The sequence below is a fragment of the Trichosurus vulpecula genome, chromosome 2, assembly GCF_011100635.1.
Source record: "Trichosurus vulpecula isolate mTriVul1 chromosome 2, mTriVul1.pri, whole genome shotgun sequence".
NCBI classification, from domain to species: Eukaryota; Metazoa; Chordata; class Mammalia; order Diprotodontia; family Phalangeridae; genus Trichosurus; species Trichosurus vulpecula.
In genome coordinates, this window is record NC_050574.1 from 196,779,533 (window position 1) to 196,794,296 (window position 14,764).

General features: G+C 32.4%; 1 protein-coding gene across 4 annotated transcripts in view; it reads left to right on the forward strand.

Moving 5' to 3' along the window:
• The window catches only part of NBEA (neurobeachin), a 768,499-nt gene that overhangs the window by 134,660 nt on the left and 619,075 nt on the right, over positions 1–14,764 (forward strand). For all 4 annotated transcript variants that reach the window (XM_036747790.1, XM_036747792.1, XM_036747793.1 and 1 more), the window contains exons 7-10: positions 3,726–3,845; positions 4,179–4,325; positions 10,972–11,169; positions 11,874–12,007. In XM_036747790.1, the coding sequence (XP_036603685.1) occupies positions 3,726–3,845; positions 4,179–4,325; positions 10,972–11,169; positions 11,874–12,007 (599 nt within the window). The remainder of the gene's footprint in view (positions 1–3,725; positions 3,846–4,178; positions 4,326–10,971; positions 11,170–11,873; positions 12,008–14,764) is intronic.

The window sequence follows — 14,764 nt, forward strand, 5'->3', positions numbered from 1 at the left end:
AGTCTAAAACCCTTGTGTCTATACCTGGCAAAAAAGACACAAGAACTATATGAACATAAACATAAAACAATTTTTATACAAATAAATTCAGATCTAACTAATTGAAGTAATATTTATTATTCATGGGTTGGTAAAGCCAGTATAATGACGGCTTTACCTCAGTAATCTATTTATTCAATGTTATCCCAATTAAATTACTAAAAAATAACTTTACTGAGTTAGACAAAATAATAACAAAATTCATTTAGAATAACAAATATCAGAAACTTCAAAGAAATCAGGGGAAAAAATTGTAAAGAAAGTAGATTCAGCAGTATTAGGCTCTAAACCGTATTATGAGGTAAGAGCATTGTTGAAGTGTAAAAAGGATAATTTCCATTATTTTAAATTAAAATCTTGTATAAATAAAAACCTATGTAGCCAAGAATAGAAGGAATGCTGATAATTTGGGAAAAAAAAACTTTCATAGACATTCTCTCAGATAGGAGGTAACTGGGCTGGAATATTGTTGTGGTGTAGGAAATGATGAGCTGGTTGATTTAGAAAAACATGGAAAGACTTGGACTTATGGAGGAACATGCTCTCCAACTTTAGAGAAATCAGATGATGGGAGGAAATGAGCATAGCACGTGTGTAGGTATGAATGTATATGTGTATGTTTATAGATATTTATGTATATGTATATCCTGTCTAATTGTAGCCACCTTTAGGGTGGTGGGGGGAGGGACAGGAAAAAAGTAAAGTAAAAAGTGCACAGCAGAGAACAAAAGTAAACTAACAAGGAAGCAAAGAAAAGCTGGGAAGCTTTGAAAACATTGTGTAGTGTTTGTTATGTAGGTTTTCTTCAAATGGAAATGTAGTATTTTATATTGAATCCTGTCTTATGATCTGCTGTGTACATGGCAATTTTTTTTCTTTTCTAATTTTGTATTCAAGTTTAAAATTAAAAAAAATATTAAAATAAAGAAAAATACAGATTCTGAGAGCAGAATTTATGGCCTGCAAAGCAGAAAGAATTGGCAAAATAGAAAAACTTGAAGACATCGTTGGTAACTATATAGAGCATTTTCAGTTGAATGTTGAGGTTAGAAGCCAGATTATAGAGGGCTTAAAAGAGAGTGAGAGGAGAGGAAGTGAAGTCATTGATTGTAAGTGGCTCTCTCAGGAACTATAGTTGAGGATGCAGGAGAGATATTTCTCATATACATATATATATATATATATATATATATATATATATATATATATGTATGTATGTATGTATATACATCCCTAGCAATGATAATTGAATCAAATTGAGGGTTTTTTATGGATTTCTCAGGGAGATATGGGCATGTTGGGAGGCATCAGTGACACAATTAATATATAGAAAGAAGTTGAAAACCAGTGATAAAGTGAGGATGGTAGAGAAGGCAATCTGCTGAATGAGAATGGTATAGAATAGGATCAAGGGGGAATGTAGAGTAGTAAACCTTGTCAAAGAGAAGGGCTACCTCTTCATGTGAGATGAGGTGAAGGAGAAAATAGTGGGGGAAGATATCTGAGTGATGTTTATAGCCATCTCAGGCTTCATGGCGCATGCTATGGATTTTCAGATCTGCATCTCAGTCTCAGTGGCTACCTGTGGTGTCAGGTGCAGCAGCAGTAAAGATGGCTTCCCATCTTTGCATATAGCAAATATTTGATATTTTAGGGAAATTTCACCAATTTTCCTCCTTTTGTTGGGTTTCTTGGCAGTGGTTTATAGGGAAAGAAAATATTCTCTGTTACCTCTTTTTTGGATCTATACAAAAAGATCTTTTAGAAATTTTGTGTGAGAACAAAACAGAAAAGGAAAGGGGATGACAGTCTAATTTACCCCTGTGGCTAACTCTGTTGAGCCTATTCTCATAGAGTTAGGGGATTATTTTTCTTGCCTACTCTTCATCATTCAACTGAAACTGCTCTTACCAAAGTTTCCATTGCCCTTTTTAATCCCCAGATCTAATGGTCCTTTTTCTGTCTTCTGAACCTCTCTATATCCTTTGACACTTTCAGTTATCTTCTTCTGCTTGGTATTCTATCCTCGTTAGATTTTCATGACACTGCTCTCTTCTGGTTCTCCTCCTGCTTCTCTGCATTGCTTTCAGAGAGAGGACATAGTTTGTCTCTTGTTCTTAGTCTCTCTTGCTGGATCTTTATCCAAGTTTCTCTAGCTAATTGTAGGTGTCTTCCAAGGTTTTTTCCTGGGTCTCCTCTGTTCTTGCTCTATATTATTTCCCTTGGTAATCTCATTAGCTCCCATGTATTCAATTATTTGATTTTCAGATCCATTTGTCTAGCCTTAACGTCTTTCCTAACCCCGAGTCTCACTGCTCTAACTGCCTATTGGACATCTCAAACTGGATGTCTCATAGACATTTTACAATCAGTATGTCAAAAACTATACACATTATCTTTCCCCCTAAACCTCCCCCCTTCTGAACTTCCATATTACTTTCCAGGGCACCACAATTCTCCCAGTTACCAAGGCTCTCAACTTGTATTTCACCCTTAACAACACAATTGCTCTCCCTCCACCCCCACCCCCATCTAATTAGTTGTTAAGCCCTTTTGTTTCTATCTTCATAGCATCTCTCATTTATGCTTTCTTCTCTCCACTGATACTACCACCACCCTACTACAGACAAGGTTAACTACGATTAACTTACTGGTTGTCTCCCTGCCTGAAGTCTCTTTGTACTTCAATCCATCTTCCCCTTAGCCATGTGAAAAGGCTGATCTGACCATATCCTTATATACCCCTCCATAAACAACTGGATATGAGATCCAGTGACACTGGCCTCCTTGTTGTTCATTGCACTAGACTCTGCATCTCCTTACTCCAGACATTTTTACTGGCTATCCTCCATGCATATAACTCATCATTTCTGCCTCCTGTTTTCCCTGATTTCCTTCATCTCATTCAAAGCCCTATTCCAAGATGGGAAAGATATCTTTCCCATTCCTCTTTAACTTTAATGCCTTTTCTCTGAAACTATCCCCAGTTTATTTCATATATATGTCTTGTTTGTACATAATTTTTTTACTTGTCTCCCTCATTAAGTTTGAGAGCAGGAGACTATTAGAAAAAGCCTAGGCCTGAATTAAGGTGTTAGCATTTGGAATGGAATGGAATGGAATGGACAGATGCAAGATCTATTCTGAAGATACAATTGGTAAAACTTTTAAATTTAATATTCAGGGCAGTTGGAGGATAAAGAAGACCTGCATATACCTCTGAGGCTATCGGTATTAACAGCAGTAGTGACATCAGAAAAAGAAGAGGTTTCAGAGAGAAGAGGAGGAATTTGGTTTTATATTATAAAGTCTTAGTATTTTTTTGCTTTAATATAAAACATTCCCTTGGAAAGATATTTTTAAAAAGTTTATTAAATGATAGCTATAAATTAGGGACTAATTTCATCTCTTCCTGTTCATCTATACCTAATTATGACAACAAAGATCCAAAAAAAAATTCATAAATATTTAGCATTTAGCAGGTTTGTAAAGCAAACGATTCTGTTTTGATTTAGTCTGAAATACATAGTTGGTATCAGTTGCTTTAAACTTGAATTATAATTATTTTTCTATGATAAATGGTGTTTTATCTTTATGTGATATGAGCATTTTTCTCATTTTTTGATGTAATTATTAAAAATTTATTTATGCACATTGTTTCCTTTTTCTTTTTCAATTCCTTTAAGTGGTACATGATCAGCATTGTCCATATCTACAATCGTTGGAGAAATAGTGAAATACGATGTTATGTTAATGGTCAGCTGGTTTCATATGGTGATATGGCCTGGCATGTTAATACAAATGATGTAAGTTTATTTTCTGTATTATTTTTTAAGCTTTCTGTCTATCACTTATTTTTACTGTTTTGGTGTGATTAGAACTAAGAGGTGGTGATCATTGTCTGAGAAGTTATCAATGAATATTGAAAATAGAAGTAAGTACCTTTCATTTTGTTTAAGTAGGAAAAATGTTAGAATTATTTAGAGAAAACTACTGCTAAAGGGTTATCTGATCTTGTTTTTCTTTTATTGTGACACTATATTATGTTTTATAGTAATGAAGGGAAAAGTATTTTGTTTAGATGTCATTCAAAAATAGTGCATTTGACGTTATATATGTACCTTTTTATTTTTAAACAGAGCTATGATAAGTGCTTTCTTGGATCTTCAGAAACCGCTGATGCAAATAGAGTATTCTGTGGTCAACTTGGTGCAGTTTATGTATTCAGTGAAGCACTCAACCCAGCACAGATATTTGCAATACATCAGTTAGGACCTGGATATAAGGTGGTAATTAGTATCTTATTACAATTTTTATGAGCAATATGAAACTGCAGATATAAAATGTTATATAGAATAGTATCTAATGTAAGTTCTTTTGAAAATTTAAATAGAAGCTATAATAACTTTTGTAACTAAAATCTGGCATTCTAAAGCTTTATAAAATTTCCATTATTCTTTCTCTCATTAAGCATTTTTCACCCCCATGTTCTTGTGTGGTTACTCTTCATTGAATTTTATAATGTTGACAAAATATTTTATTAATCTGTTATTCAAAAATAATAACCCTGATAAAACTTATTTTTATAAGACTGGAAAAATAATTGTTAAAACAACGCAATAAGGTGAGCTAAAATAAATTTTTAAAAATCCCTGTGTGAATTGATTTAATATTGTTTAGATTATTTAGGACTATTGTTTATATTTAATAATGTTTAGATTGTTAGAGGTAACAAAGGAAATGAGAAAAGGCATGGAAATGAAGGTAGCATTGCCTTTGTTGAAATAATTGAACTTCAGTCCCCTCCACCCCTCAGCCTTGGTAAAAACTATACAAAGAACTTAATACAACTAAATATTTTGTATGATTTTGTTCACTTTCTATTCTGTCTATAATAGAATCTTTCCCGTACTTTTATACCTTTTGAGGAATATAATTATTTTATTGTGCTTCTAGTATTCTGTAGTTTGCAGACTCCTAGCACTAAGTTGTGTCAAGACAGAAATTGGATACCAAGACTTTGGAAAGTCTCCAGTTTGTATAACATTAGGGAAATAGGATATTTTTATTTAATTCACATTGAATATAATGACATCCAAAATGCTAACTTAATATAAGACTATATTATACATTCTCACCAAAGTACTTACAATCCTGTTGTACTGCATTGATATGACTAGATTTTGAAAAAAAATTAATATTGAAGTAATAAGTTCAAAGTGACATGAAGCAGAGGTACCAAATTTTTAGAAATATTTCTTTCTTTACTCTCTGAAAGTAATATATTATGCCTGAAGTTCTTTTGCACTAATGTTTTCCTTTTGATTTTCTGTACTATATTTTGGAACAACTTTTAAAATATAAAAATTAAAATATAAAAAGTTGTATTTTGTTTAGGCAAAGAATTTTACTAATTTTGGTGAAAGTGCCAATACTACATCAATAATGGAATTGTAATAATTTTGTCCTTTATGTGAGGAGATTATAATATTGTATTATTGAGAGGGAGAGGTAATGAGATACGGTGTAAAAAAGCACTGTCTCTGTAGTCGGAGAACATGAGTTCAAATCTTGTCCTTGATGCTGACTACCCATGTGACCTTGGGCAGGTAGCTTACTCTTAAAATAGGGGATTTGGACTAGATTAGACTTGTAGTTCTAAATCTATGATCCTGTGATTCTGTGGTTATCTTTAAGGCGTGGGTTTTGATTTGATTTTTTTTAACCATAGAGATTAATTTTCAGCTGATTCTTTTCTTCTGTTTATGTATCTCTTGATTCCTATTGTTACTATTTGTTCCTTTTGATACCATTTACAAGAAATTTGGCTGGAATCTTAGGTGTGCTCTGTAACTGTGGAACAGCTGTGCCATTTGGCTTATAGAGGAGTTAAATCTATTAACTTCAATTCAGTTTATAGATTAAATGCCTACTATTTCCTTACCACAGTGTTATTTCCAATTGACTTAAGGAATCATGAACAATCTTGATAATCAACCATCTAGACTTAATGAACAAAGATTTTTGCCTAAATTGTAGTTCACAGTAGTCCTTGAAATAAGAGATAATTATTTGTGCTAAGAGTGTGCCACTTGAGATTTAAAAGTACCACATTTTTTGGTTAAAATTATGTTATTGGCTGAAGGGTAGCGTATGATTATCACTTAAAACTCTTAAATTTAGGAAATTAAGTTTACTCTCAAATTTACTTTATAAAAATAGTACTTATGATATAGAATTTTCGACTTTGTAGCATAGTTATATTATAATTGTGCCCTTTCTTCCTCTAGCTGCAACCAACTGAACTGCCACGTTATGGTGATGATCTGTACTTTGCCATGTTTTGAAAGTAACACATTTGTGAGCATGGTCCAAAATGGGAAGATTGTTAATAAAGAAATCATGAGCTGTCAATCAAATGACTCAATCATTCAATCTTTCTTTAACACTTAAATTTATATTGTAATTAGTTTAAGCTTGGTCCTTTGAACATTTGGGGTTACTGATGGACCCACAGGATCTTTTTCTTTGCAAGGCTGTTTTTTATTGTAACCTTATTCTTTGGAAGCTGGACCGCTGGTGTAGATTTTGTTGACCATGTTTAGCATAGTTCTGGAGTTATTTCCTGATGATTATTGGCTATTTGCCAGCCATCTGACAATTAAATGTTGCAACAGAAAATTGAATAAATCTTCATGGTTTGGCAAGGATTGGGTGTTTTTGGTAGGAAGACTGGATCTTAGAACTGAAAGGGAGCTTATAGTTTTCAAGTCCATCTAAAAAAATGAGAAAACCAGCAGCCATAGAAATTAAATAGCTTACTCAAGGTCACAAGGTTAATGTCAGATTTAGTGAAGGACCCTAATTCATCCTGATTTATTAGTCCAGTGAATATTCTGTCATACTACAGTGAATTCTTTGTTCTATATCCTTATATCATAGAGATCTTGTCACATGTTGTGCAGAGGTCTCTTCAAGTGAACTTCCTTGAGATAGCTCAGGAAATTGAAGTGAAATGCAAAATAAGAACAAATAAAAAGGATCACTGTGGTGAAAGTTGATATCATTAAAGTTTAAATCTTAAAAGAGATGTATTGTTTTTTGCTACTTTGTGAAGAATATGAGTGAGTCAAGCAAACGTATTGTTAGATTTTTTCAATTGCTATATTTTAGTTTGAATACGTTTATTCTATGTGAATTAGTCATTTAAAATATTTATTGTAAAGCTTTTTTGCTTCTCTTTTCCTTTGATGTCATTGGTATCAGAAACTGCTGATGTGGAAACTGTTTACCAGTGTAGATCAACATCTTGTTTCTTACTCATAGTCTTAGAGCATTATCCAGGAATTTGGGAGTTAAGTGATTTACCCCTGGTCAAACAGGTTTTATGTGTCTGAGGTAGGACACGAACCTATAGGGATCTTTGTGATTCCCAGGTTACGATTATCTCATTGCTCCTTTTCTTTTTTATATGTGTTTTTTTTGCAAATTTCCCTTCACTAAATATAATTTTTATGTCTGATTCAGAATATTTACCAGGCAACGAATTTCATATTTTTAAAATCAGTGAGAAAATTGATCACTTAATAGGAATTCATAGCAAACTCATTTTGTGCCATTTTGTTAGCCATGTACAACATTTACATAGGGTCCCCCTTATTTCTAGTTATCTCATGGTATGCCACAACAGATGATAGTAACACCCCTGGCTTTTACTCTCCCTTATCTATTTGTTATAAATTCTCTGCCCTTGTTATTTTTTTTTGTCTTGTGAAACAATTTCAAGTCATAAAACATCCACTCTTGTTTTGTTAGTACCATATAATATTTACACGAAATCACTGTTTAGTGATTAAGAGATTCAGAGTTTTAAAATGACCTAATGTGTTTTCATCATTTGATTTCTTATCACCTGTTTCTACTCCAACATGATTTCTTCAAGAATTACCTAAATGCTTGTTCTTGGACTGATTTGCATATTAAAAGCATAGCTAGGATTCTGTCCCTCCTGTACCTATCCCCAAATCTTTGGAAATATTATGGGAGATAGAAAAAATGATTTTTTTCTTCATATGCTATTCCTAATTTGTCTGGATAGAACAGGGGTGGGGAACTGGTGGCCTTGAGGCCACACGTGGCCCTCTAGGTCCTCAAGTTTGGCCCTTTGACTGAATCCAAACTTCACAGAACAAATCCCCTTAATGAAAGGATTTGTTCTGTAAACTTGTTCTGTAAAACTGGTACAAAAGACCCCATCCAAGATTCTAGGATAGAACCTGACTTCCCTAATTTATTTTTAAAATTTCTTCTGGTGGATAAATAATCCTGCATAATTCAAATTGGTGTACCTTAAGGCTAGTTTTGACTTTCAAATACTCAACTCTGTGGTACTATAAATTTCTAAATAAAACATTATTACTATATTTAAATGAAAGTTTTTGCTTTGGTGAATAAATCAAGGAAGAATTGGGGAAGAAAGAACTAAAGCAAGTTACAATTTTTAAGGGTAGAGAGTTAAATTGGATTCAGAGCAGACTAAATAAATGGTGTTATGGCTTTATACAAGAATTGATCAGTTGATCCTAATTTTTGATTTCTACTGAGACCTGATCAAGAAAATAAATTTAAATTTCATTACTTGAAATACTTCATGCTTCAAAAGTTCATTGTTTTCTTATTATTTGTACTTGTGCGGGTTTTAGTTCCTTTGCTTCTAATCGATGTGGGTACTTTCTTTTGTCAATATATATTCCAGCATTTGGTGTTTGGTACTTAGTCTTTCAAAATTACTGTGGCCAATCTGGTGATGAGCTTCTCCAAACATAGCTCAACTAGTCTTGGAATCATACTAAAAGCCTTTCTCACTTGATTATACCTGATGGAGCTGAGATAATCTTAAAAAATTCAGGCCACCTCTGTACCTTGATGATGCATTGCAGATATATTTTAGAATGTACTAATGTTGAATTGCTATTTTCATCTACTGCATGTTTCATTCTTCAGATTTTTTAAAGAGTATAAATGACAGTACTACCTAAATTAGCTTATTTATTCAGTGCCGTACCAGCCAATCTACCAAATGATTATTTTGTAGAGCTAGAAAAAACAATAATGAAATTGATCTGGAGGGACAAAAGAATCTTAAGGGAGATAGTAAAAAAAATAGAAAAGAAGGAAACCAGATCTCAAAATATCCTATATAGGATGATTATTGAATCATCAAAAAGACATAATGCTGGTTTAAAAAAAAAAAGAAATTCAATCAGTGGAAAAGATTAGGAATACAATATACAGAAGCTAAAGGAATCTAGTAGCTTAAGAGTTTGATTAACCCAGAAACCCCACCTACTGAGTTAAGTACTCACTATTCAACAAATACTGTTGAGAAATATGAAGAGCAGTCTGGCAGAAATTAGACTTAGACCAGCTAAGTTCCAAATGAATATATTGCGTAAATATTAAAAAGTCACGTGCCAAACGAATTAGAGAAAGAAGGAAAATGTTTCTTGTCAAATCTATAGATAGGGAAAGAGTTAGTGATCAAAAAGGGATTAGAGTGAATTACAGAAGATAAAATCAGCAGTATGCTGACACCAGCTTAAACCATATCTCTACATTTTCTTAAATTTGTTAAATTTTCAGCATGCATATTTACACCTCAGAAATAGGGTAAACACTACAGATAAGGGTTTGACTTAGTTTTGTTGATTGCCTAGACATAAAGTAATGGAGGAAATGTTAATAATGCATGTTAAACTTAAAAATTTGTTATGTGCACATTTTTTTTTCCTGGAGAGCCATTTATCAAACATTTACCTGTAGACCTTTGGATCAAATGGACAATTTTTATTTTTACAAAATTAAAATATTTTGGCATAGACAAAACCAATATTTTAAAAGGTAGAGTGGAAGTAGCTTACTAGGCAAAAAAAAAATCATTGCAGCAAATTTCTCTGACAAAGGTCTTATTTTTTAGGATACATAAGGAATTAATTCAGGTTTATTAAAATAAGAAAGCAGTTTGTCCTCTGACAAATGGTCAGAGGATTTGAATGGGAAATTTTCAAAGGAAGAAATCCAAACTGTCACACAGTTCCAAATCACTAATAATTAGAGAGATGCCAATTAAATGAACTCTGATGTTCCACCTTACACCAACTGCATTGGCAAGGATGACATAAAAGAAAAATGACAATTGTTGACGGGGATACAAGAAAAGAAGCACAGTAATGTGTGGTGGAGCTGTGAATTAGTCCAGCCCTTCTAGACAACAATTTGGAACAATGCTCTTTACTAAACTGTGCATGACTCAATGGTGTCACTGCCAGGCCTATACTCCAAAGAGAGCAAAGAAGAAAAAGACCCATATGTTCTCATTCTCTTTCTCTCTCCCCTTTTTATAATGGCAAAGAACTGCAAAGAAATGAGTGCCTATCAATTGGCGAAGGACTAAAAAAAATATAATGTAATGAAATACTGTTGTGCCATAAGAAATGAATAAAGTGAATGTTTAAAAGAAACCTAGGAAAACTTATATGAACTAATGTAGAAATCAATGAAATAAGCAGAACTAGGAGAACAATTTATACAATAACAATATTGTGAAGACAAATACCTCTGAAGGACCTGAGAACTCTGATGAATACAGACCAATGATAGTACATGCTGCCCACCTCTTGACCAAGAAGTGTTGGAATTAGAATGCATAGGTCAGACATGTATTTTTGGACATGGCCAATGAAGCAATTTGTCTTTCTTAACTATGCATAGTTTTTTAGATGGATTTTGATTTACTTTTTTTTTTTAAACCAGTGAGAAGGAACAAGTTCAGGGAGAGAAAATAATTGAATAATTTCAATTGAAAAATAAAGGTCTGAATATTAAATGTTGCTTTTAATTTCAGAATATTTATTTTCCTATTTTTTTTTTCAGAGCACTTTCAAATTTAAATCTGAGAGTGATATTCATCTTGCTGAACATCATAAACAGGTTCTGTATGATGGGAAACTTGCAAGTAGTATTGCCTTTACATATAATGCTAAGGCTACTGATGCTCAGCTATGCCTAGAATCATCACCCAAAGAAAATGCATCTATTTTTGTACACTCCCCACATGCTCTCATGCTCCAGGTTGGTTTTCATGCTCTGTTCAATGTTTAAATCATCATAATCTAATGTATACTACTGTAATGTTTACCCTCTTTTATTTGGCTTGCTTAGTTATTTAGTTGTTTAGTTATTACCTACTGTTTTCTTGGGATAGAATTTTCTTGTATTTCAAAATTTACCTTATCAGTTTTAGAAGAAAATGTTGTATCTTTTAGGGCATGGCAGTTGTATCTAGTTTAATTTAATTAGCTTCTTTGATATAAATGTAAAATTTTGTTGATAAGATGAGTTTATCTTGGTTATTTGATGAAGGCAGTATGGCATAATGACTCCCCGTTCTGACACATTGCTAGCATGATATTGGGCAAGTTGTTTATAGAATCAGAGAATTTGAGAGTAGCAAAGGATCCCAAAGGCCATCTAGGCCAATTTATACATTCAGGTTTAATTTTCAGGAGTCCTAGTTTTTTCATCTGTAAAATAATGAGGTGGCCTACAGACCTGCCTCGTCCCTTCTTGATTTGCATCCAGCTCAATATATGATCCCACTTGTATTTTTCATATGGTATTATGTTACTCTATCCTATAATATTTCGTAATTATGTATTAAAATTTGCAGGCTAATTTTAAAAGAATGTTGCATGTATCTTATTAATATTTAGTAATGAATCCTTATAGACAATGTTTACTAAATATTTAATGCATATTGTGTTTTCTAAACATAGGATGTGAAAGCTATAGTAACACACTCAATTCACAGTGCAATTCACTCAATTGGAGGTATTCAAGTCCTTTTTCCTCTTTTTGCACAACTGGACAATCGTCAACTCAATGATAGTCAAATGGAAACAACAGTCTGGTAAGTTTTTTTGTTTTATATTATTATTGATATTTAACATTTGGAGATCATCAGTGGTGCACTTTAAAAAAAAACAAATAAACAATAAAACATGCTTCTTAACTTTTGAAATGATAATATAAAGTTTGAAAGACACTCAAACTTTCCTAACCACCCGAAGGAAAGACTTGCTAAATAGACTCTCAAAAATCCTTTTCAGTTCAAACCACTATGATATAATTTAGGGTAAATGTTTAGACCTAGAATCACCTTTGCACGCTTTTCATTTGTGTGGGTTACCTGTAGGAGTTCTGCTTAATTGAAAAGAATACTGAGAAAACATTTATCTATTTATATAATGATTTGACTGAAAGGTATATAATTTTATCTTAAATAGTAAAATTGCTTTGAAATGCTGTTGTCAGGGCACAGGGCAACAAGTATATAAATTAGTGTTTTTCCCCAGACTTTTGCTATTTGTAGTTACATTTCAGGGAATGTATGATCTGACCATGGTTTATATAACACTATGTAATAACGATAGGTTTTAGTGGAGTTCTTTATGTTATTTTAAGAAGGAAATTCTTAAAAGTCCTTTATGTATTTAAAAATAACTCAGTTAATACAGCCCAATTTAATATTACATATTAGAATAATATATGTTAGAAATAAAATATGAAATGAAAAAGCCCATATATGAAATTTCATGTGCTGTTAGGTTAGTTTAAAAGACAAGTGAGATACAGGAGCACCAGTGTATTCCTTAGATACCAATATAGGAAAATGTCATGAATTTATATACATATATAGCATACCCACATTTGATAATTTTTGATGGAGAAAAATTACTAAAATTAGAGTGTAAAGAAAAATTCATTGTTCTGTGAATATGCATTTTGCTTATTCAGCTCATAGCAGTGTATTATAGCAATCTCAATAATATTGCCTCCATAATAGAAATATATGTATTTCAATAAATAACAAAGAGTGAACAAAAAAAATGTCTCTCAAATCATGGAACTCCCATCTGTTGTTCAGTTACTTTTTTGTAGCAATGTGATATTATGTAAAGAAAGTCAGTAATTCTGTGGTTTGTCCCTACTATGATACAGGCTTTAAATAATGTGACGTTTCATAATTCTTGTAACCTTTATGTTTTTTACTATAGGGAGGATACTTTCTTCTTTCTTGCTTTATTGAGAAATATACTTAATAGTAATTTGATGTCATTAAAGTACTCTTAATAAAATGTCTTAACATAGAAGTAGGAGTTGCTATTCTGTTACTAAATATATGCCTCAAAATAATATGTCAAATTTTTTTATCATCAATATAGCATTTATGTAATATTTACAGTGTGCAAGTTGCTGTACTAAGCACTGAATCATACAGTTTGAAGATTAGGGAAGAGAATTAGCAAGATAATATACTTGGATTTGTGTCCCATGAAGAAGATAACATGTAACTGATCATAAATTGTTTTCTTATACAGTTCTAGAGATGAAAGGGTCTGCAGTTATTCAACTCTATTCCTTTACTTCGAGGCAGGACTATCTTTAATATATATTGTCAGTCATATTTCTTTAAAATCTGAAGATACCAAGTTTTTGCCACCTCCTTCGGATTCCTATATCAGTTTTAATTTTAATTTTACCATTACATGAGGACATGAATTCTTATATATAACCTAAATATCTCTCATTCTGTCTTTGTACAAAGATGGAGGACAAAATGACATTTTCTTAGCACTGGAATATTTTAGTGTTCAACTCTTCCTTTTTCCCTCCCTGTCTTTACCTGAGGAGCCTCCGTTCTTTGAGCCTTCTCTATTTGGATTAGGTTATATCCTAAAAGATATCATTCTACAAGGCTATCATTTAATTCTTAGGCATATTTTTTTGAGACAACTGTTGTGTCTATTATGTGATTAATTCTTCCAGTTGAATTATTGCCTTAGTTTTCTCAATTGCAAAGTAAATTGATATCTAGGGTTGCATGTTTTTAATGCAGATATATGCATTAATAGTCTAATAACAAAAGGATTTTAAAGAGAAAGTTTTAGAACTTTTTTTACTGAGTTGCTCAGTACTGTCTCTTCCTGTAGTTGATCATCATAGGTATATGACCCTAAACCCTATATAGACCCTAAGTCAAGAATCTTTAGCACCTCCTGATTTAAAATATCATATATTCATTGAATTAGAAGGGCCCTTGAGAAGACAATCATTCTTCTTTTAGTCGGCATCATGCATAATGGTCTCTTATTTTAAAAATCTTGGGAGAAGATTTTGATAATCATTCCTGGTACATTTCATTCTAATTTCATAATGGAACTCATTTTGAGGAGATTCTTCTATCTTAACCCATATACCATCTTCAAGGATTTTGAATTCTTACACTTTTGTAAAAGATTGGTTATCACCTGTCCTCTCTGTTGAAGATAGATCTGATTTGAGGAAGTAAGCTTACCTTTAAGTAGCATGGTAGATTGTTAGCCCTTTGTCTTCCTATTTCAGCTTAAAACAATCTAGTTCCTATGTCACCTTCTGAATACTTCCAGAGTATTCCCTTCCTATGATTTGCACTCCTGATTCTCTTTTTGACTTTTGCTTGCCACCTGCTAGTTGTTGGACTCTAAAGGCTAAATTCTGTTTTAGTGAATTTTTTGATGTTTTTAGAATGATTGTTTTATTTCATTTCTAAGATTGAGTATTAGAGTTGCATAAGGGAATTGAAAAAGTTTAATGTAAAACAAAATATCCAACAGGAGCATAGTTT